Source organism: Hippocampus zosterae, chromosome 1 (genome assembly GCF_025434085.1).
Source record: "Hippocampus zosterae strain Florida chromosome 1, ASM2543408v3, whole genome shotgun sequence".
In the NCBI taxonomy this organism is placed as follows: domain Eukaryota; kingdom Metazoa; phylum Chordata; class Actinopteri; order Syngnathiformes; family Syngnathidae; genus Hippocampus; species Hippocampus zosterae.
Window position 1 is genome coordinate 72,509 of NC_067451.1, and position 21,963 is coordinate 94,471.

The 21,963-nt window shown below is 58.0% G+C and overlaps 2 protein-coding genes across 5 annotated transcripts; one reads left to right on the plus strand and one right to left on the minus strand.

The window, feature by feature from the left end:
• Positions 1-3,802: 3,802 nt before the first annotated feature.
• On the plus strand, positions 3,803-13,692 carry tbc1d2 (TBC1 domain family, member 2). 3 transcript variants are annotated; one of them, XM_052079750.1, is made up of 16 exons: positions 3,805-4,013; positions 4,279-5,738; positions 5,822-5,936; positions 8,139-8,259; positions 8,329-8,441; positions 8,548-8,756; positions 9,133-9,402; positions 9,605-9,724; positions 9,797-9,907; positions 9,985-10,266; positions 10,332-10,532; positions 11,076-11,263; positions 11,747-11,867; positions 11,943-12,128; positions 12,191-12,312; positions 12,453-13,692. In XM_052079750.1, the coding sequence occupies exons 2-16, from the start codon at positions 4,296-4,298 to the stop codon at positions 12,682-12,684; spliced, it is 3,834 nt and encodes a 1,277-aa protein (XP_051935710.1). In that variant the 5' UTR covers positions 3,805-4,013; positions 4,279-4,295; the 3' UTR covers positions 12,685-13,692. The 3 variants fall into 3 exon arrangements, with proteins under 3 accessions (XP_051935701.1, XP_051935710.1, XP_051935691.1); XM_052079741.1 differs by having other exon boundaries at positions 3,803-4,013; positions 8,599-8,756; positions 11,747-12,128; XM_052079731.1 differs by lacking the exon at positions 3,805-4,013 and having other exon boundaries at positions 4,256-5,738; positions 11,747-12,128.
• A 27-nt stretch (positions 13,693-13,719) lies between these two features.
• slc44a1b (solute carrier family 44 member 1b) lies at positions 13,720-20,325 on the minus strand. 2 transcript variants are annotated; one of them, XM_052079761.1, is made up of 15 exons: positions 20,049-20,325; positions 18,172-18,261; positions 17,755-17,897; positions 17,540-17,676; positions 17,206-17,469; positions 16,959-17,048; positions 16,778-16,902; positions 15,946-16,132; positions 15,705-15,873; positions 15,467-15,623; positions 15,296-15,379; positions 15,070-15,207; positions 14,756-14,992; positions 14,583-14,684; positions 13,720-13,875 (listed from the first exon to the last, which is right to left on the minus strand). In XM_052079761.1, the coding sequence occupies exons 1-15, from the start codon at positions 20,091-20,093 to the stop codon at positions 13,852-13,854; spliced, it is 1,992 nt and encodes a 663-aa protein (XP_051935721.1). In that variant the 5' UTR covers positions 20,094-20,325; the 3' UTR covers positions 13,720-13,851. The 2 variants fall into 2 exon arrangements, with proteins under 2 accessions (XP_051935721.1, XP_051935732.1); XM_052079772.1 differs by lacking the exon at positions 20,049-20,325 and adding an exon at positions 18,445-19,024.
• Positions 20,326-21,963: the final 1,638 nt, after the last annotated feature.

A 21,963-nucleotide genomic window follows, 5' to 3' on the forward strand; every position in this document is an offset into this window, starting at 1 on the left:
CCTTCAGCCGTGTTCATTTGCTATGGGGACGCTCGATGATCCCACCCGACCTCCACAGAAGCCTCAACCCCCGCCGCCACTCCCCTCCCCTGAAAGCGCCCCCCCACCCCCCACTATGACGACGAGCGAAAGAAAACAAGTGAAAGAGAAAAGCGCTGGAGTGAGAGCGGCTTGGACGGGATTAAGACACGGGACGCGGAGGGGGCGCCCCCCCCCCCCCCAGACGCGCGGATCCTCCTCTTGAACGTCGCGGCAGCATTGTGCAAAAACGAAGCTTGTGCTTGTGCTGCTTGTGGGCGTGCAAAGGTGAGGAGGGTCCTCGAGGCGCCGCGCGACCGCCGCTCGCAAACTTGCAAACCGCCGTGACGAGGCCAAAGCACCAGAAAGTCGCCGAGCGATCGTCACGCCGGGAGAAATCCTCGCTGGCCACTCGGATTATTTTCATTGACCAAAAGCAATCGAGGCCAATCTGAGAAAAAGTAAAAGAAGGCGCTTTGCCAAAACCAAAAGCAACTCCCATGACGTTTTACACGCACGATGATAATTTGAGCGAAAATCGATCGCGTCAGGGGGCCGCGCTGGATTCGCAAACGGTTGTTTCCGGAGGTTTGCGTTTTGAAAAAGATGTTTGGCTTCCAGTTTTTTCAGTTTTGCGTCCTCGCACAAGGAGGACGGCAGATTTCTCACAGCGAGCATATTTGGAGGCTTTTTCATCCAAACTGCACAAACGTGCTGTTGATTTGAAAGCAAATTCTCCTGAGAAGTCGTCCGGAATGGCTGGAACAAGGCGCGCCCCCGCCCGCACAAAATACCGGCCCGACCCAAAAAAGGTCAACCCCATCACTCGCGAAAAGCGAGGGAACGACAACGTTGTGGACAACATGGCCGCTTTTGGAAGGCGGCCATGTTGTCGGTGCGAGCGGCGCACGTCGGCGAGGGCGAGCCGCAAAGCGCCGCAAAACGCTGCAAAACGCTGCAAAACGCCGCAAAACGCCGCGATGACAATCCAAACCTTGATTGATTTCTTTATTTTTCCGGGATGTTTCGCCGCCGCCGGCGTTTCCACGGCGGCGCTTGGCGGAGGGCAAGCGTTGGCCGCCACCAAGTTGTCAGACGAGCAAACAGCGGGCTGCGGGTGAAAAGGAAGCCCTTCCCAGAACGCCAGAGCAGATTGATGAAGAGGCGGGGGGCCGTGCGCGCCGCCGCATTCAGCGCCGTGATTGACGACGGCCGCCATGACATTAAAACCTTCCTGGGCAACAAGGCGACAATGGAGTGGGGGCAGAGGGGGGGACCGCCGCCGCCGCCACCGCCGCCGCGATGGATGCCGCTGCAACGGTGCCAAGGTTTCTCCCCAAGAACTTGCACTTATGTCCTTGGCTGTCACGTGACTTTCCTCGGGAGAAAAAGCCAGAGAGCGAGCCTTGACTTGACTCGCTTCCTTGAAATGTGAAGAGATTTGCGGCCCGTGCCGCGCGCCGCGTCATCCTCCGAGGCCGAGATCAAACGTCCCCTGACAACAAAGGAGACGAGGACTTTTCCCCGCCGGCCACGCCTACCCGCATCTTTCCCAACGGGAGGGGAAGATTTTGGCCGGCCGAAGTCGAAGGCGGCGAATGCGCGGCGCGTTTTCGGGGCCCGTGAGGCCCGTTTTTGAGACCGGAGAATCTCATCTCCAAGATCACGTACGTCCACTTCCCCGGTCGGAAAGCAGGCAAAATGGGGCCGGCCCCATCCACTCGACGGTCTGGAACCACGCGGACGCGGACCGTTGCCTTTTCCGGCGCCTTTGTTTTGGCCTGCGACCAAAAGGTCTTTTTGGCCAAGCGGCCGCCTGGAGGAGGACGAGTGAAAAGACTTAACTGCAGCATTTGATACAGTGGATCACAATATTCTGCTGACTTGTTTGCAGCACTTGGTGGGCATTGGCGGCAGTGCTCATGAGTGGTTTAGGTCCTATCTAGCTGACAGAACCTTTTGTGTCAGCCTTGGCTGCTCTGAGTCACGCACTGCTCCCCTGTCATGTGGTGTTCCCCAGGGCTCAATTCTGGGCCCTCTGCTGTTCTCACTGTATCTGCTCCCATTGGGTTCCATCTTAAGGAACCATGGTATTCCCTTCCACCGCTATGCAGATGACTGCCAGATCTATGTCCCACTGAGCAAGAAAGACGCCTTCTCATGAAGGCCACTCCTTTCCTGTCTGGAAGAAATCAAAACCTGGATGGCACAAAATGTCTTGAAATTCACTGAAAAGAAGACAGAGGTGATATTGTTTGGTCCCAGTGGCCCTTGTACGTCCCATCCTATAGACCTGGGCCCCCTGTCTCCTTCTCTTAAGTCAACAGTCTCAAACTTGGGCCTTAAACTGTAAAGGGCATTGCAGTAATCGAGCCGGGCTGTGACAAAGGCATGAATTACTGTCTCAAAGTGGTCATGTGAGTGGAGAGCTTTTATTTTGGCCAGCTGTCTAAGGTGAAAGAAGCTGGATTGAACAACGGCACCTGACTTGACTTGAAAACAAGAAAACATTTTCTGATTGAGCGAAAAGCACTAAGGTGGTCTCCCTGGACAGTTAGCCCGCGAGCGCGCCGGTCCTGACCGACGGCCACTCCGTTGACGCGGGCCCGCGTGTGCGAGCATCGCCGTCGGCGGGGACCGGCCCCCGTTTCCAAGCGGCCATTCGTTCCCTTTTACGGTCTCACGTACGGCGCCTCTCCTCAACGCTTTCGCGACACCCACAATGCACTGCGGCCGTCAGGCCCGGGGAGCCTCCGTGCGCGTGTGTGTGTTATGGCTGGGGGGTCCCGGGGGTGTTTTGGAGAGCAATAACTTGAATTGGTGGCAACAAAAGAGCCGCTGAATGGGAGCCGAGGAGCTGCGAGTCTTGACTTGACAAAGCTGCAAAAACTTTCTTTCAGCCTAATGAAGCTGTTGTCCGAGGGCAGCCACGGGGAGGGGGTGGGGAGGGGGGGGGCGGGGAAGCAGGGACAGGGGGCTGCGACGCTGTCCTCGGACGTGATTTGTCATACAATTGGAATCTTTAGCAGCCCGCCACACCTCCTCTCCATATGTCTGCTTACTTTGCATCTCAAAAGTGTGTGTGTGTGGAGGGGGGGGGGGCACTGTGTGTGTGTGCGAGGGCCGGGGACTCGGTTTTTATGGCCGCACAGTCTCAACTATGACAAAAGTGACAAAGACGACGCGCACGATAAAAAGTGATGACGTTGAAATGAGAGAGAGCCAGCCTCAAAGTTTGCACGCCGAACAACGGCAGCGGGCGAGCGGGCGAGCAACATCGACACGACGCCGAACGTCGGAAAGAAGATGATGACCATGTGGATGATGAAGATGCTCAGGAGGATGAGATGAGAAGCCTCAAACTGTGATGACAATGTGAGAGTGATGAAGAGAAGAGAATGATGATGATTGTGAAGAGAGTGAAAGACGATTAACCTCAAGTGGATGAAGGAGGCGATCGTAAAGATGACCGAGTGGGAAAATGAAAGTGATGACCGATGAGAAGGATTGCAACCCAAATGATGCTGAGGCTATTTTTAGACCTTCTCAATCAATCAGCACTGTGGACCTGAGGCCCTTTGCGCGTGCATGTGCTGCCACCTGGAGGCGCAGTCTCTTCAGTACAAGCGCTTTTAAAAACAACTTTTCAAGTTACGCGATAGTGCTTGTTGGTTTGCACTCCAAATAATTGTTCGAATATTGTTCGTGTCGCGTAGCAATCCTTTTACATTTTGTGAAATGACAAGGTAAGGTGGGCAATTATTTTGATAGTCTACCGCGGAAGTGGCAGGCCGAGTGTCGTGGGCGTGACAAGACCAGACGCCAGGAAAACAAAATATAGTCGGCATGACCAGAGTCCACCGCGAGAAAATGTGAGTCACTCGAGAAGCGGAGCGGAGCCAGAAAGGGGGAGAAGAAGCAGGTCTCAAGGGGAAGTCCGGGGCCACAGGTCCACCGCGGGAAGCAAGGAGGGCACAAGTCCCGTCGACTTCCCGGTGAGTTTGCCGCAGCTGTCAATCAAGCGCGATCCGGTCAGCGGGTGTGTCGGGGCCACGCGTTGAGGCAACTATTCAACAACAGAGCGTTGATTTAGGTCATCTTAACATGAAGGAATACGATGCCCACACATCAAATGATTAAATGATAATCATCGATAATAGTCCATAAGCTTACACGCGAATACAAACACGTGGTCGCCACGGGTCCGAGTCCCCCGTTGACGGCGATGTGCGTGTTCTTTGTTTGTTTGTGAGGGTCCAGGTCCTCTTCCCGCTGACATGGATCCCCTTCAGACTTCAACCTTGGCTCACCTTGACCCCCATCAGACTCCTGCTCACCTTGGACCCCAACTTCCCGCTCAACTTGACTCCCATCCTAGTCCTCTTCCTGTGCGCCAGGACGCCCGTCCGGCTCCTCTTCTTGCTCAGTTGGACCCTCCTCAGACTCCTACTCCTACTAAGCCGGACCCCCATCCTACTTCTACCTCTGCTTGCCTTGATCCTCATCAGACTCGTATCCCTGCCGCTCACTTGGACTTCCTTAAAGCTCATGTTATCACAGGCCCCTGCGAGACTCCGTCCGCTCACCCGAGTCTTCATACGACTCCTCTCAAAACTCACCTGGACCGCCAGCTCTCTGCTCACCAAAACCGCCGTCAGGCACCTCCACCGGCTCACTTGGACCCCCATCAGGCTACTCTCACTGCCGGGCCGGTCTGCCATCAGACTACCGCCCCTGTTCGTCTGGACCCCAATCAGATCCTTACTCATGCAGACCCGGACTCCCATCAACCCCTTCCGCCCGCTCACCCCGACTCCCATCAGGCTCCTCTTATTGCTCACCTGGATCCCCATCCCACTCCTACCCCTGCTCATTGTGAGCCCCTTCGGTGTCCTCCCCCTGTTCACCCGGAGCCCCATCAAACTCCTCCACCTGCTCACCTTGAGCCACATCAGGTTCCCCCACCAGCTAACCTGGACACCCATCAGCCTCCTCTTACTGCTCAATTGGCCCTCCATCAGATTACCCCCCCTGCTCACCCGAACCCCAATCAGACTGTGACTCTTGCTCGCCTGGACCTCCATCAAGCTGCTCCACCCGCTCACCTTGACCCCCATCAGGCTCCTTCTACTGCTCATCTGGATCCCTGTCTCACTTCTACCCCTACTCAGCGGTACCCCATCCAGTCTCCTGCCCCTTCTCACCTGGTCCCCCGTCAGACTCCTCCACCTGCTCACCTTGACACCCGTCAGGCCCCTCCACCTGCTCACCTGGACTCCTATCGGACTCCTCTTCCTGTTCACTCGGACCCCCAAGATGCCCCCAACTTTGCGGGTCGCTCGGGTGAACTGTACCCCATCCAGTCTCCGGCCCCTTCTCACCTGGTGCCCCGTCACACTCCTCCACCCGCTCAGCCGCATCCCTATCAGACTCCTCTTCCTGTTCACTGGGACAGCCAGGACACTCCCAACTTTCCGGGTCGTTCCGGCGAGCCCAAACTTTGCGGCTACCTGCTGAAGCAGGGCGGCCCTCTGCGGGCCTGGAAGCGGCGCTGGTTCGTCTACGAGGAGAAGCAGAACCAGATGTTCTACTACCGCACCCCGCAGGATGTGACTCCGCTGGGACGGGTGGACCTCGGCTCCGCCACCTTCACCTATCCTCTCAAGGCCGAGATGGGCACCTTCCACATCGAGACGCCCGAGCGTACCTACACCCTTAAAGTACAACTTTGAGAGAACACAGACCTGATGCATACATGCCGCCCCCCCTGCTATAAAGCCGTGTTCTGCTCCGTCCTCTCTAGGCGGTGACTCAGGATCTGATGCTTTATTGGCTGCAGCAGCTGCAGCTCAATCGCTGGCATCACCGACGGAGCCATCAGACGAGCGCCTGCCCCGATGCCATGGGCAATATCACAGGTGCGTCTGTAGCGTGTTGCTTCACCTCCTCTTAATCTGTTCCGGCTGCTCTGGTCCCTTTTTCACTGGCCCAAATCCTGGTTTCACTGGACTCAGTCTTTTCTTTCTTTTTTTTTGGTCTGAATCCGTTTACTTCTTCTCCGATATGGGTTTTAACTGGCCCGATATGCATTTCACTGAACTGAATCTTTTTGGGGTTTTTTTTGGTCTGACACTGGTTTAAATGACCCAAATCTTTTGGAATTGGTCTGATATACAATAAAGTGCAATTGTCCGAATACGTTCCAGCTTGCCTATCTGATTGAGTTGTCTCTGGTCTGAATTGGTTTTAACTGGTCTGGGAGTGGGCTCTCAGAGCATGACTTGTCAGCCATGTCTTCAGGTCACGTGAGCCGTCAAACCAGCCCGTCGACCTGAACATGTCAGCCGCGATAACGGTGACCTCCTTGCTTTCCGCTGTTTGTGGCGTTGTGAGCAGCAGTGAAGGTCAGCCGGTGTGGAAAAGGAATGTTGAGCAGCAAGGCGAGGTGGGAGGAAGCAGGAAGTGACTTTTTCCGGTGCTTCCTGTTGTTGCTGCTGAGCTCTTCCTGATGAGTGAGCCTTCAATGACATCAGGAGCAGAATTAAACGCGTCCCGACCTGGAACCCGATCAGACCCCTCTCCCTGCTAGAAGTTACAGTTATATATTTATCGGCATCTAGTTAAATCGCTACTTGAGCACCATACTTTGCACGGATCGATCTTTGTTCCCCAGGGTTCAATTTTGGGGCCTCTGCTGTTTTCATCCTATCTGCTCCCCTTGGGTTCCATCGAAAGGAAACACGATATTTCCTTCCACTATGATGCGGATGACTATCGGATCTATGTCCCGCTGCGCAAAAAAGACGCTTTTTCACGGAGGCCACTTTTGTCCTGTCTCGAGGAAAACGAGACCCGGTTGGCACAGAATTTCTTGAATTTCATTGAAAAGAAAAACAGTGATGGTGTTTGGTCCCAGTGGGCGGTTGTGCATCCCATGCTGCGGACTTAGGCCACCTGGCTCCTTATCGCCTTAGCAGCGTCGAACTTGGGTCTGAAACTAGACAGCGGCTTGAAATTGGAGCTGCAAATTGGTGCCGTTGTCAAATCCAGCTTCTTTCATCTGAGGCAGCTGGCTCACGTCAAGCCTTTCCTTTTTATTTATTTTTTTTTACGAGCACTTGGAGATACGGTCAGTCGTGCCTTAGTCACATTCCGGCTGGATTGCCGTCACGCACTTTAGTTGGGAGATAGCCAATCCTCCACGAAACGCCTCCAGTTGGTCCAGAATGCTGCCGCTCGCCTCTTGACCGGTACTCGTACGAGGGAGCGCACCCCTACTCTGGCATCCCTTCACTGGTTCTTTTGGAGATCCCCTGGGCTCATCTGCCCCTGCCCGGTGCCTCGGTTCTGCGGACACCATTAGAGGTAGGGGGAACTAAGCGGAGACTCGGAGGGGATCGAGCCTTTCCCTCTCTTTGGAATGATCTCCCGCTGCACGTTCGGCCAGCCCCTTCGCTGCCCATCCTTAAAACTTGTCCTGAAGCCCATTTTTTGTTCTTTGGCTCTTGACTCCGCATGGGACTTGATTTGAGCTTGACCGTTTTTGTGTTTCCACTGTCCTTGTCATGTATGGATTGTTTTATTGCTCCGTGCATACAGCGGCGGTTGTTTTAAAGCGCTCTCGAAATGCAGTTGAGTTGACTTGAATGTGTATGCGTACGTTGGCGTGTCATGCCCTTGCATCACCTGACTCGTTCATCAGGAATTCTGCTCCTGTCGTAACTTGTGCAAGCGTAGACGAGGTTCGCCATCCTGTCTGACAGATGTCTGATTTCTGAATGTCACCGCCCGTTTAAAGAACGTTTGGATTTGGTCTTTGTGTTCTCTCCCTGCTTGCCTGGCTTTTATCGGGGTTCTGCGGTTTGCTGCGGCATTCCAGAAACACGAATGCACATGTGCCCGTACTGTATTTGCCATCGACTGCTGACGATCCCTCGGTTTGCGAGCAGCCGCGGGCGTGCCCTGCATTTCGGCCATGGCCAGCTGGGATTGATAGTGGTCAAGTCGAGAATACGCATGGATGGAGGGATGGAGGGAGGCTGAAGAGCGTTAGCGGCACCCCCTGTTGACTGGCATGAAAGTCCAAGGGAGCAATCGCGCTGCTTGTGCTCTGGCCGCAGAGAACTTCCTGCCGCTGTTGAGGAGTCCCGTGGGGCTGGTGGGGCAGGAGGCCGCCAATGAGGCACCTCGCGGGACGCCGCTCGCCGACGTGTCCATCAAACATCCTTTCATCCAAATCCAGTGAGCCCGTTTTGCCTCGGAGACAAACGAGGAGCGCCTTTCCCAGCAACTCTCTATGTCCCGTGACAGGAACGCGGTCCACAGTCTTCGCAAGAGGTCGTCTCAAGAGTGGGCGCAAAGCGTCTTCTCCGCGCAAGGTCCGGCCGGAGTCCGCCAAGCGGAGGCCACCGCCGACGACACCGGTACCGAACGTTGCGCCTGCACCGCGGTTCCGGTTTCTCGGACACGGTGCCGAGCGCGTGCCGGGCCGCCGGTCCTCAGCTGACGTGTTCTCGTCCTCCGCATTAGTTCTCATCTCAGTCGAGAAGGTCTTCAGCCATTGGCCAACCTTTCTTTCAGCTTCCGCGGTGACGCCTCCCGCCGGAGCGCTGCTGGACGCTGCGCGGGGGAAGAAGAATAGGAGCTCCTCCGGCAGTCCGGCGGCCATGTCCTCCGAGGCCGCGTCCCGCCTCCAGCGGGACAAGGAGATGCTGACGGAGGAGGTCAAAGCCCAGAAGGTCAGGACACTCCCACTCGCGGGCGCGCACGGGCAAAAATTGCCGGCACCCCTCAGGCCACCAAAGAAAATGGCCGCAGCGCTCAGAGAAATAACTGGACCGAGGTCATCATCGATGGACGTTGCTGTTGAATGATGACGAGTGATTCGAGAGGAGGGAATGAGGGAATCGTGACTCATTCCCTCGTTCGCTCCCCTCGGATCACCGGGAAAGGCTTTTTTGGCGGAGGAACGAGCGTATCCGGGCGCTCGAGAGGAAAGTCCGCGTGGCAGCGAATCGGCGCATGGTTGCGGTTCGGCGCGGGCGGATGCCAAAACAGTTTTACAGCGGTGCGCTGCAAACTCGCCACACCAAACGAGTGTTGCGCACCCCGCAGGAGCTGGTGTGGCTACTCCACAAAACCCTGGAGGCGGCCCAGCGGGAAAAGCGAACGTGCGCCGACTTTGTGGCGGCCGAGAGCGAACGGGAGCGGCTGGAACTGCTACGGCACCGCGAGCGCCAGGCGGCCGACCTGCTCGGACGGGCGGAGCGAGCGGAGGCGGTGGCAGAGGAGGCCAAGCGCGATCTGGACCGGAGCGACCGGCGGATGGCGCAACTGCGGGACGAGGTCAGGATGCTCACCGAGAAGAACCAAGCCAAGCGGGAGGTCAGCTTCTCGTACAGGAGGACCACTCTGGTAGTCCGTGTCGGGCGGTGCCTGTTTTCCGGCTTCCCGTGTCCAACTTCCCGTCTTCACTTTCCTTCCTGTCGTTGGTTTGATCTGCTTTTTATTTTTTAAACCTAAGGGGGCAAACCCCTTTCAGATTGCTCACGAGGTTGTGACCGGTCCCCGTCTCGCGCCCGCTCAGGTGATCATCAAGCTGTCGGATCACGTGGCCGCCTGCGTGTCCGAGCCAGCGAGGTCCACCTCGTCCGCTCGTGCTCCAGACTCACTCAGACAACTGCAGCAGTGCGTGGAGGACCTGAAGGTGAGGAAAATGTTCCCCAGAGAGCGGGGACATTTTCGCTAATGAAGGCGCGCTGGTTTGCGTCTCCTTCAGGATGACATTGAGGCCTACAAGACGCAGAACCGGTTTCTGAACTCTGAGATCTTCCAGCTCACCAAACTGTGGAGAAAGAGCTCGGAGCAGGAGCGAAGTCTGATGGTCAAGGTGGGTCGTGGTCTTTTGCGTCTCGGGGCGAATCTCGGTTGTAATCCCCCAAACCCCCCCCCCCGCGTCTCCCACAGTGCGCCTACCTGGAGGCGTGGCGCTGTCAGGCCGAGAGTCGCTACCTGGGAGTCCTCAGCAAACTGCAGGAGAATGCAAGTCTGGATCCGGAGCAGCGGCGGTGGATTCAGCAGATGGTAGAGGAGGCTGTGCAGGGGCAGGCGAAGAACGACACGGCCGCCGCAAACGGCCTTCACGACGAGTACGGCTTCCGGATCGTTCCCGAATACGAGGTGGAAGACGTGAAGCTCCTGGCTAAGATCCAAGCGCTAGAGATCCGCTCGCACAACCTGCTGCGACAGGTCTGACCGCACACGAGCCTCCGGTCTACGAAAGGCCTCTCCGAAACTTCCCCCATTCGTTGCAGGGCGGTCAAGAGTGCGACCTCTCGAGTCGCTGGGCCCAGTACCTTGCCGGCAGGTCAGACGACGACTTTTGCCCGTCGCCGGAACTGAAAGCCCTGCTGCGGGCCGGCGTCCCTCCGGAGTACCGGCGGCGCGTCTGGCGCTGCTTGGTTCGGATCAGGACCGGGGCCGCCAGAGAGCGCCAGCCGCAGCGATACCGGCAGGTAGGTCCTGCGGATGACTGACCTGTCGCTTTCATGGCGGCTCACCCGACAGACTGGTCCCAACCGCTGTTAGCAACCGCTGCCCGCAACTGCTGCCCTACGGACCGCGGGCCGTTTGCAGCTGCGAATGGACCGTTCCGACGAATGTCGCGGCGCGTGGAGACAGCGGATCCGTTTTAGGTCACGTGTCAACGGTTGAGCGGAGGCGGAGACAAACAAACGCGTCCCGTCACCCGACCGAGCCGTCCGTCACAGTTCTGTCGGGTGTCGTGGAGTTAGCCGACGGATTGCGTCGCAGCGGTGTCGGATCCGGCGTCTGTCACCGTCACGTCTGCCGTGGTGGCCGCTCTGGCCGCCCAATGGCCCCGTCCCACTTTCGACCCTTGCAGACTGACTGTTTGTGATGAAGCTTAAAGGAGACGCAAAGAATCGGACTGGACTCGACGCGTCACCGAGCTCCTCGGGGTGGCCCGCGAGGCGCTGCTTGGGGATCGGTCGGGGGATCTTCTGTCTGTGACTGACGCCCCGCTGGTGTGTCTCCAGTTGTGCGACAAGAGCCGCGCGTGTGCCCATCCCGCCTCCAGACAGATCCGCTTGGACCTTCACCGCACCCTAAGCAGCAACCGCAATTTCTCCTCACCGTGGAGCCTCGCCCACCAGCAGCTGGAGCGCATCCTATTGGCCTTCTCCTGGCACAATCCCTCCGTCGGCTACTGCCAGGGTCTCAACAGGTATACTCGATCCCTTTTCACGCAAAGACGAGGGGTGCGGCTCCCGGCCACCGTTGTCCTCTTGGATCGATGCGTCGGACGGCTCGTCCCGTTCCGTTCTCGTCGACTTTGGCTCTCCCTGCCGACGTGCCGGAGCGGCCTTTCCGTTTTTTATTCCGATTGAGTCACGGCATGTCCGAAGCTCTTCCGTGACTCAGATTCTGTTTTGAAGCGTCATAATAATCAAGCCGGACGGCTCGTAAGGTCCCAAACCGGCAAGGCTTTTCAGTGACTTGCCCAAAACCTTTGACTGGAAAACGAACCGCATTTCAATCCGTCCGCGGAAAACGAGCGAGCCGGAGCAACAAAGCAAAGCCCTTTGTTGTCCAAACCCTTTCCAAATGTAACAATCATCTCTTCACGGATTTGGAAACTGCATTTCCAGGATGGGAGGACAAAGCGTGCGGCTCAAGTAAAAAGCGTGCGGTGTGACCCGTGTCCCAGGTTGGCGGCCATCGCTCTCGTGGTCCTCCAGAGCGAAGAGGAGGCCTTTTGGTGCCTGGTGGCCGTAGTGGACGCCATCATGCCCGAGGACTACTACCGCGGGAACCTGCTGGCCGCGCAGGTCCGCAAGCGTCGCGCTCTGGAAAGCGGGCGCCGGCGGCCGCTTGATCCATCCATCGGTGTCGCCCGACCACAGGTGGACCAGCACGTTCTGAAGGACTTCCTGCCGGAGAAGCTTCCTCGGCTGGCGGCGCACTTCCACCTTCACGGAATCGACGTGTCTGTGGTCACCTTCGGTTGGTTCCTGGTGGTTTTTGTGGAGAGTCTTCCCAGCGACCTCTTGCTGCCCCTCTGGGACGCCTTTTTGTACGAGGGCACCAAGGTACGTGCGCACGCACCCGTCATCGAACCCGCGCGCACTGACAAGTCATCTCGCCGCTTCAGGTGATGTTCCGCTACGCTTTGGCTCTCTTCAAATACAAAGAAGACGACATCCTGAAGATCCACGACGGCGTGGACATCTACCAATATCTTGGCTTCTTCACCAAGACGGTGACGGACGGCAGGTAGCGCCCGAAGCGCTTGCGAGAGCGCGACCTTGAACGGAATGGGACGTGCCGGGGTTTTGACTTTCGCGGTTGTCCGGCCGCGGGTGACGCGTTTTCACTTGATGTTGTGGCGTCGCTCCGATGGCGCGTGTGTGCAGGAAGTTGACGGGAATGGCCTTTGTCGACATGAACCCCTTCCCCGGCCGCCTGCTCAAGAACCGGCGGCTGCTTCACCTGGAACGGCTGCGGGGAGAGCTGCGAGAGCTGGAGGAGCAGCAGGAGGCCTTTGCGGCGCTCGGCGCCGACGCCTCGTGGCGCCGAAGCCTCCGCCGACGCCCCGACGACCAAACGGACAACGCGGCCAGCGAGGACGACGAGGAAATGGGCTGAAGTCCGTCGTTGCCGTTTGCCCGCTTGATCCTGAGTTGACTGGGCGCCCGTTGAAGTGTGAAAATGTGGCCTTTTCAAAGGAAAAGTGGCTTTTGCGCGGGAGGGGCAGGGCGGAAGCCCCCAACAGCAGTTTGACCAAACCATTTTGCAGCCATCACTTCATCAGGGTCATTTATTTCAAAGAATTGGAAGGGTAACATTTGTTCTCCCGCCCCCCACGCCCCCCAACACCCCCCGATGAATTTCCGTCCGCGGCAATTATATTACAGTGATTAAAGTTGGAGCAAGACAAGCCATAAGTGATGCTTTTTATTGGACTATTTTTCTACAAAAAAACAAGCAAACGGTACATAAGAAAGGATCAAGATCCAAAAGGCTCCAGGAAGAGAAAAGTTGCCGAGCGTCGGCTCCAGTCACGTTTCCTAAACGTCCCGTCGGAAGGCTTCGGTGGCCGCGTCGCACGTCGCTCTTCCAAACTTCCAAGAAAGGCCATTCGCAGGCCGGGCCCTCGGACGCCTTCGTCGGGACGAGCGCTCCGCGTGGATTTGGACGCCGCCTGCGCTCCGCTCCAACCGGAAGTGACGTTTCGCGGCCCAAAACGCAGCCGGCGACGCCGAGCGTGCCGTGAGGCCGACTTTCTCCTGCACTTGCTGCTCGCTTGTCAAGGTATTCAACGATGTTGACGTCCAATCACGAGTGGACTCATTTGTTTGGGGGGGGGGGGGGCGTCATATCGCAGTTGAGCGCCGAAAACACTTGGAGGTTGGAACTAATTTTATTTTCTCGTGCTCATCAGGTTTGCATGGAGAGCAGAGTTGGGATCCACCAATCGGAATCGGACCCCCCCCCCCCAACCCCCCCCCCCCCCCGACGACGTCATCTTCAGTGCCCTCAGCCAGGTCAAGGTTACAAAGCGTCTTGTGTCCCCCTCCCCCACCAAAGCGTCTTTGAAGTGAAGATGAGTCCGTCTCACCGCCCCCCCCAAAATAAATAAAGAAAAGATCAAACGGAGAACAAAGGAGCAGTGCTTCCATATAAAGTGCTTGTTATCTTATCTTATTGTTATTAAAATATCATTTTCCTGGAGTGAAAAGAGAGTAAACAAGTTACACGCTGCTAAAAAATATTTGTTTTCTTTCCAGTGCCGGCGGCCGCCTTTTCCGTCCGTCAAGCCAAACTCGTCCCGGGAGCCTGAAAAGGCAAAAGGTTAAAAAGGTTAAAGGTCAGCAGCGCCGCCGATTGCGGGCCAGCCGGCGGCGATGCGGCTCACCGTCGGGCGTCGTGATGGGGATGCGGTGATGGAAAAGCACAAAAGAAACTGATGATGATGATGATGATGAATAGGGACGGGGGGTGGGGGGGGCGGATTTTCTGATACCAGCCACTGATGCTTCAGGCAAAAGGGAGCGCCGGCTTTTGTTTGGCTTTGACGCAACAGGAATCAGCCCGCGCGTCAGAAACAAAGTCAGCCAAAATGGTTTGTATCGATTGTACCGGTGGCGGAGGGAAGAGGGAACAAAAAAAAAACTGGTATCGGATACCACCCCCCCAACCCCTGATGATGACAACGATGAGGTAGCTCGCACGCAGCCGTTAGCATGCGCGCTTTCCACACGGGCGCAGTTGGCGGAGCGCGATTAGTGGGCGGAGCCGCAGGGCGCGGGAGGGGCGGAGCCCAGCAGGCGTCCGAGGAGGAAGAGCGCGGAAGCGGGCAAATAGACGCACAGGAAGAGGAAGAGGTCGTGGCTGAGGCACAACAGGAAGTCGGCGTGCGGCGTCAGCGTGCAGTCCAGGAAGACGGCCACCAGGAGGTAGTAGACCTGGAACTCCTCCAGCTCCTCCCACTCGGCGCAGGCGCCCGCGCCGGCCCCGCCCGCCGGCCCCCCCGCCGCACTCACCATGGGTTTCATCTCCGCCCCCTCCTCCGACGGCGCCTCCTTGACTCGGCCGCGGCCCCGGCCGGCCGCCCGCTCCGAGCGCCGGCTGCGCTCCACCAGCTCCTGCCGGGACACCAGCCGCGTTCGTTGACGACGGCGCCACTTTTTTTTTTTTTTCATTTCGGGGCGCTCACCATGAGAGCCTTGTCCATGAAGAACTCCTTTCCCGGCGTGCCGTCGTTGTACTTGGTGTCGATGGCGAAGCAGAGGAAGAGCACGTCCACCACCATCTCGAAGACGGACAGGAAGCAGTGCGCCACCAGGAAGGCGAACACGCACACCAGCACCAGCGGCAGCAGCCACTCGGCGTAATGGCGCCGCGCGTTGAGCAGCACCACGCCGGCGAAGGCCGTGGTGGTGACGATCAGGACCTGGACGGGGAGGGGGGAGGAGGCGGGGCTCAGCTGCGCGGCGGCCGGACGCCCCGCCCCCCCCCGCCGGCGCTCACCTTCCCCAGGAAGAGCACAAAGTCCCCCACGGCGTTGACGGTGGCCGCTCGCAGGGCGTTCTCCAGCAGCAGGACGAAGGCGTCTCGCGCCGACGCGCAGAAGCTCGTGCCGTTGACCGCCGTGGCCGCGTACGCGTTCTGCCGGCCCGCGCGCGCCAGGTGAGAAGCGGAGGCGCTCGGCATTCGGGACGGACGGCCGCGACGACAAAATGGCGGAGCAAGTCACCTGGTTGAGATAATTGAGGCACTTTTCCAAACACCACAAGCAGCAGATGCACGACTTGAGCGCGCAGCGGGCGCAGGCGTTCTCCTGAAACACAAAGCGCGCGCGCGCGTTAGCCGAGCCGACCGGAGGCCGCCGTTGCCGCCGGCCCCCCCCCTGCCGGCGGCGCTTTACCTTCCCTTTGAGCTGCCCGTGGACGTAGATGAGCAGCAGTCGGGGGATCTTGACCAGCGTAATGATGAAGGAGCCTTTGGCCACCGTGCCCACGTGATACCTCAGCAGGCGCAGGGCGGCGCGCGCGACGGGCCACGCCGGGAGCCGCTTCTTGTCCCTGCCGGGGGGGGCGAGGATGGTGCTCGTCAAAGAGGAGGCGCGTGGGACCGGCGAGCGTGCCGGGACCGCGCCGACTGACCGTGTGAAGTAGTAGGTGACCACGGCGCCCGCCACCGTCATCTGCTGGCAGGCCAGGATGAACTCGGTGATCCACAGCAGGCCCAGCGCGTGGAACCACGTCAGGTACTCCAGGCGGCCCGTCAGGCGGAACTCGGTCAGCCCCGCCTCCTCGTCGAGCACCGCCTCCCCTGCGAGGGTGGAGCGGGCCGATGCTTTTCCAACGGCCTCGGGGGTGGGGGTGGGGGGTCGGCGCCACTTACCGCTGGTTCCGAGGAAGAGCAGCACCAGGACCCAGTAGAGCCAGAAGAGGAGCAGCGCCAGGAAGGTGACAAAGGGCTGCAGCGCCAGCAGCGGCAGATGGATGAAAACTTTTCCCGCCACGTGGAAAAGGGCGATGGCCAGCGCCACGCGCTTCCTCATGAACAGCATCAGCAGCAGCAGGACGGCCTGAGCGCAGAAAATTCTCAGAAGACGCCGCAAGAGTTGAAAAAGCCGGCCGACGCTTGCGGCTTCCGTTTCCCACTTTCTGAGATGCCGTTGGTATTGGTCCGCCGGAGCCCGGGAGCCCAGCGGGCCCGCGTCTTTGGGGTCAATACTTTGGACTGCTCGCGTGGAAAACCAAAAAAGGGATCCCTTTGGAGAAAATTGGCTTGGACCCGACCAAAATCAAACAGCAAATGTCAAAGCTCAGCCGCTGCAACGTCTTTGTCTTTGCGTGGCACCTTGTTCCTTTCATGACCAACAGGGGGCGCCGTAGGGCAGCCGCACACCTGTTGCTCATGAGCTCATGGGTGCTTTCAAAGGTTGCTCGGCTCATTGTTGCTCTTTGCTTCTGTTTTAGCTTGGCTTGCTATTTTGCTTTGCGACTTGTTTTGGGATTTGGTTTTCTCCATCCACTTCTTCACCGCGCTCCTCCCTCCCACCTGCTTTTTGGGCTCCGCCACCACCGCGCAACGTGACGCAAACAACGAGTTAGGCGAGGCGCTGCGGCGGCACGCCGGCATTTTAGCGCATCTTTGGGTCAGAAGCCGCGACAACGGCCGGCCCGGTTTTTGCAGCACGCGGAAAGCGACAACCGAGGCGGCTCCGTACCGTGAAGACGGAGGCGGCGACGGCGTACACCAACATGGCGCGGTCCTCGTCCCAACCCGGCCCGTCCTCGCCGTCCTGGCTGAGACGCCGCTCGGCGTAGAACCACCACAGGACGCCGGTCGCGGCTGAAAGCGGAGCGCCGTCACGCCCGCGCCAAGAAAACGAGGGCCGGGGAGCTCACCTAGAGAGCCGAGCAGCGCCACCGAGGTGAGGATCCACACCAGGACCGCCGAGATGTAGCGAATGATCACCGTCAGCGCCATCGACAACACTGCCGCGCACACAGAGACAGAGAGACGGCGTGATGTGTTGAGCGCCTCCCAGCCGCTTTTTTGGCTGAGGCGCGGCCGACGAGGCCCGAATTGGGGGCGGAGCGCGATGGCGTTCGGGACCGGTCAAAGACGCGGCGGGCGGGCGAGCCGACTGACCGAGCGCGAGGAGGCAAAGCCCCACGATGACCTCTTTGCTGGCCGCCACGCCGGCGATGACGCCGTGCAGGAAGGAGTCGTCGCCCACGAAGGTCATCACGGCCTCGGCGAACTTGGAGTAGCACGAGACGTCGGTCGGCGCGCAGCGATTGAAGAGCGGCAGCGGCTTGCTGGGCGCCACCGGCAGTTTGGGACACTTGGCGAAGCGCTCGGGCAGGCCGGGGTACTTGTGGGCCGCCAGCTCGTACGAGCACAGCTCGGAACCTGAAAGGACGCACGGCTCGTCGGCTTTCGCTCGGCTTTTGCTGGGCGCGCGCGCGCGGGCTGCGGTCACCGTTCAGCGTGGCAAAGGTCATGAGGTCGTGGTAGGTGTGAAGGAGGCGCGGAGGGCACAGGGCCACGCACAGCGCCACCGACTTCATCTTCCGCCGGACGATGTCGATGTCGCAAGGATCCAAGAAGAAGACGAACCTGAGAGAAGACGGCGACACGTGAGCGGCCACGCCGGCGCCCGACGCGGAGCGAGCGAGCGAGCGAGCGAGCGCTGACTTCCTGTCGGTGTGGTCCAGGCCGCTGAGCCGGACGCCGTCCAGGGGGGGGTTCCGCCGCCCGCAGGTGTTGCCGTAGCTGTCGTAGCCCGAGACCAGGCGGGCCGCGCCCCCCGACGCCACCGTGAAGGCACACACGCCGCCCTGAGGGACGGCACGCCACACCGCAACAATTGCCACGTGCGCCGGCTCAGGGGTGTCAACGTCCTCGGGGGGCCGAGGACCCCCCGAGGACGTTGACACCTGATTTTTTTCTTTTTTTTTCAAACTTTGGAAAAGGGTGTGGCCGCGCCCTCCGCTGGGCCAAATTAGCCACGGCTCTTGCCAACGGGGAAGGCGCGTGGCGCTTGCGGCCCCGCACGTTTGACACCCCTGTTCCGGCTTGGAGTGATGCGGCGAGTCGGAGGAGGAAGGTTACCATGCCCACGCAGAAGATGATGAAGAGCAGGCACCAGGGCAGGTCAGTGCAGCTTCGCTCTTCCAGTGGTCTCCATTCCCTCTTTGTCCTCTGCAACACGCACGCGCGCGCGCACACGGGCACGGTTAGCAGGCCGAATGAGCGCGCGGCTAATCGGATGAAGAGCGAGCGGCCATCGGCGCGATTGTTGGATTATGGAACGGATTCGCTCGACGTCGCGGGAGCCGAGCGAGCGCAAGCGAACGGCGCCGCGCCGAACCGGGCCGCGCTCACCTCCGCGCTCCCGCAGCATCCCATCTCATCCCCGGTGTGGGGGGGGGTGGACGTCCGCGCGACGTGACGGGGCTCCGAGCGAGCGGCGCCGACGGCCGGGGGTGGGCCGGGGCGGGGGTGGGGTGGGGCGGGGGTTTTAGGCAGGCAGGCGGACGGGCAGGCAGGCGGAGGAGCGTTAACCGGCCCGCGTGAAAGGTCCAAGCCGGAAGCGGGAGCGAGCGCAGTCCGGGCCGAAGGCCGCCGTCCGTCGCTGCCCGCCCGGTCGTCCGAACGTCAGCAAATCGCTCGCCGCCTCACTTCCTGGCGGGATGTCGGCGCAGCGGCCGTTGGCGTCACTGCGCATGCGCGCTCCCGCGACAACAAAGCCCGCTCGGGCGCCGGCCGACGCAGTACTCGACGCCGCCGCCGGGGGGCTCCTCGCGCGCACCGAGACGCCCGCCGGACCGGGCGAGGGCATCGTTCCGCCCTTTGCGTCTTCAAAATCGATCGTTTCCGATCGCAACGACAAAAAGGAAGAAGACTCTGATCTTCTCTCTGCCACTGACTGGCGGACGCAGGAGGAGGTCACCACGGGAAGGGCTGTGGGTGACGTCGTCATGCTGTCACGGTTGTGTTTTCGGTCTGGCCAGCAGGTGGCATGAGCGGACTTGTGGTGCGCACTTGCTGCCAATCAATGATTAGGAGACTGTGTTTAAGGACTCTTCTGCTGGCACCTGTTGGTGCCTTTGCCTTGCCGCTTCCTTGCTCATAGACCCTAAAGTCATATATATATGTCTATCATATGGCTTTTCCATATTCTCGCTACCATTTGATCTTGTCAGTATGGTTTTCATTTTGTGATTTGGCATTTGGCTTTGTCACATTGTTTGTCGTTGCGTTGTCGGTTTCTATCCTTGCCGTTCGGCAAGCGCTTTTTGTTACTCATCATTTGTCCGCCCTGGTCCGCTTTGACCTGCATTTTTTTCTTACCCTTTGTCGGTGCGCTTTTTGTATTCAAACTTTTTTTGAGACCGTGTCTACACTTTGGGATCCAAACTTAATTGGGCTTGTCCGAAACGTAACGCGTGTTAGTCCGAGTCCACATATCCCCAGTGTGGGACGAATAAAGGATATCTTATCTTATCTTATATTGTAGAGGAGGACGTCATCATCGTCGCGGATGAACGGCGAGTTTGTTGCACGCGGCTGGATTTGGAGGTGACTTGTCATCGAATGTGAGCGCGAGGCTGCGGCTCGTGGCCCTTTTCCTTCAAGAAGGAAACGCTCTCATCCATAAATAATCAATAAATCGATAAATCCAAGAAAAAGCCTCGTCAAAGATGTGAGAAGTCAATTTAAGTTCCGAGTGACTTTTGTCCGAAATGGAAGCAACAACTCGACGGCATCGTGAGAAGCGGCAGGTTGGTCGGCTTGGGTGACCACCCCCGGCCAAATTTTTAAAAAATGAATCGATCCATAAAGGAAGGCGAAGCGGAACGTTTCCGAAAGCCCAAACGGGAAGCAAAGGCGGAGGTCGAGCGACGCGCTCGTCATCGTGACGCAAGGCCGAAAAGTCTGGCTGGGTTTGCGAGGTCATTTCTTTGCTCCATTTCAAACTTTCCTACCTTGGACCTGAAGTGAAGTCGCTGCTCCGGATGGCCGACCTCCATCGTGACGGACGCGCCTGGAGACGCTCTGCGTGAGACTTTGAGGGATGTCGGAAGGGTCGGAAGGCGTCAAGTCCTGCCGGAAGCTTGGGGGCAGACTTGGAAAGGGACTGGGAACCTCTTGCAAACCCTCCGGACAAAGTCGAAAGGTTTTGGAAGGTCCCGGAAAGGCTCCCGTGGGTCCGGAGGCCGTCAGCGGCTTGTGGTGCTCGGTCGCCGGAGCGCCAGCGATGCGCTGATGCTAACACAGACGCCCTTTTGTCCTTTTGTTTACTCTTGTACCAGGCCGTGTGTGTGTGTGAGGTAGCGAGAGAGAAGGAATGTGTGTGCACCAGACAAACACTTGATTGATTTATTGGAGGATCTTCCAAATGTAAATGAAGCAAGTGAAGCGAAGGTCTGATTGGATGACTCCTCTCAAGGCAAGCACCACGTGCGACTGATTTGCGGATTGTTTTGGGCTGCAAATTGGTGAGTGAGTGCGCAGGCGTGGCCTGGAGTCGAGGGCTCGGTCGGGAGCTGAGTCGGGGTCAATGGCGCCCTCGGGGAAAAGCCGAAAGGGATTCACGTCATTTGGATGTCATCGGAAGGGCGAGACACGAGCTGTGACGTCCTAACTTTGCTTTCTCCTCAACTGATTCTCAACGAGCACGTTCCGATGTTTGCGCGTCTCCGGCAGGGAGCGTTCCGATGTAAAGGACGGCGAGCTACGCCGCGGGCACGGCAAACATCGCCAGCGTGACTGAATGCGAGCAGAATACACGCTTGGAAAAGGCTCCATTGTGCTTCTCCACCGCCGCTTTGGAGTCCAAATCCAAACGAGAGTCACGCGCTGTGCGCGGGGTGATGGGCGATGGGACAATGTCATTGCGGTCCGCCGGACCCGAAGGCATATGGCGCAATCTTCTTTCGGATGGATTCTCGTTTATCTTTTGGCCGCGTGTCGCGGGCGCGCCACCGTTCTGGACCGACTTGGAAGTTGCGGGCCGGACAGAAAAACACAAACACCAAAGCACACTGACCGACTGACGCTGCCCACCGACGGTGACGCTTTTGTTCAAATTGGAACGGAGACACGCCGACTTTCCGGCTTGGATTTCATTTCAATTTGGTGGTGGGGGGGTTGTCGAGTTATTGACTGAATATTGTGTATTGTGTCTTGCTCGTGACAGACTGTCCACATGGCCCACTTGGGAGCTTTTTTTTTAACCCCCCCCCCAGCCCCCCCGTCGCAAGTGTATTTGTGAAGTATGATAGGCAAGTGCCGTTGCCTATCATATCCATCTGTTTTGTTTTGTTGTTGTTTATTGAACATAAAACATATACGGTCATAATTTGACAGATAAAATAGTTAAAAGAAAGAAATCAGTCTTCATTCAACACAGTTATTATGTTCAAGGGAGTAAGAAGAAGTTAAAAAAAACGGATCTAGTCCTACCCCGTTATGTGTTTATGTCTAATAAATCATTTTTATATCAATCAGAAAAGAAAGAAGTCTCCGCGAAAGCTCATACTTGACCCTTAGCTGATATTTGTACAACTTTTGGTTTGTATCTTGTGTCCATTTTCTCTTGTATTCATCATGGATATTTCCATCCCTTTCTCTATTGATCAACTTAGTTGTGATTTATCATTACATTTCATGTTTAGAATGGATCGTTTGAACTCTGATTGGTGGAGCTTGTTTGTGACTCAAACCTTCTTATTATCTTATCTGCGACTCAAAGTTTGTGTCGTCGTTCAAGTATCGATAGTACAAATGATGACGGCGCAGTTGCGACGTGGAGTTCATGCCGACATCGGTCGTTGTAGCGTTCGAGTCCGAGCCGGCTCACGCGTCGCCTTGTGCCGCTCGGTGCGCAGGAGAGCGCGA

What these genes read in the sequence shown, in the direction of transcription:
- tbc1d2 (XM_052079731.1), top strand. Translation starts at nt 4,296, where the DNA reads ATGGATCCCCTTCAGACTTCAACCTTGGCTCACCTTGACCCCCATCAG. An exon ending in AGCGTACCTACACCCTTAAA is followed by an intron (nt 5,739 to 5,821) that starts GTACAACTTTGA and finishes CGTCCTCTCTAG; the next exon opens with GCGGTGACTCAGGATCTGAT. An exon ending in AGTGCGTGGAGGACCTGAAG is followed by an intron (nt 9,725 to 9,796) that starts GTGAGGAAAATG and finishes CGTCTCCTTCAG; the next exon opens with GATGACATTGAGGCCTACAA.
- slc44a1b (XM_052079761.1), bottom strand. Translation starts at nt 20,093, where the DNA reads ATGGAGGTCGGCCATCCGGAGCAGCGACTTCACTTCAGGTCCAAG. An exon ending in TCGCCGCCTCCGTCTTCACG is followed by an intron (nt 16,133 to 16,777) that starts GTACGGAGCCGC and finishes TTCTGCGCTCAG; the next exon opens with GCCGTCCTGCTGCTGCTGAT. An exon ending in TTGTGCTCTTCCTGGGGAAG is followed by an intron (nt 14,993 to 15,069) that starts GTGAGCGCCGGC and finishes CTCCCCGTCCAG; the next exon opens with GTCCTGATCGTCACCACCAC.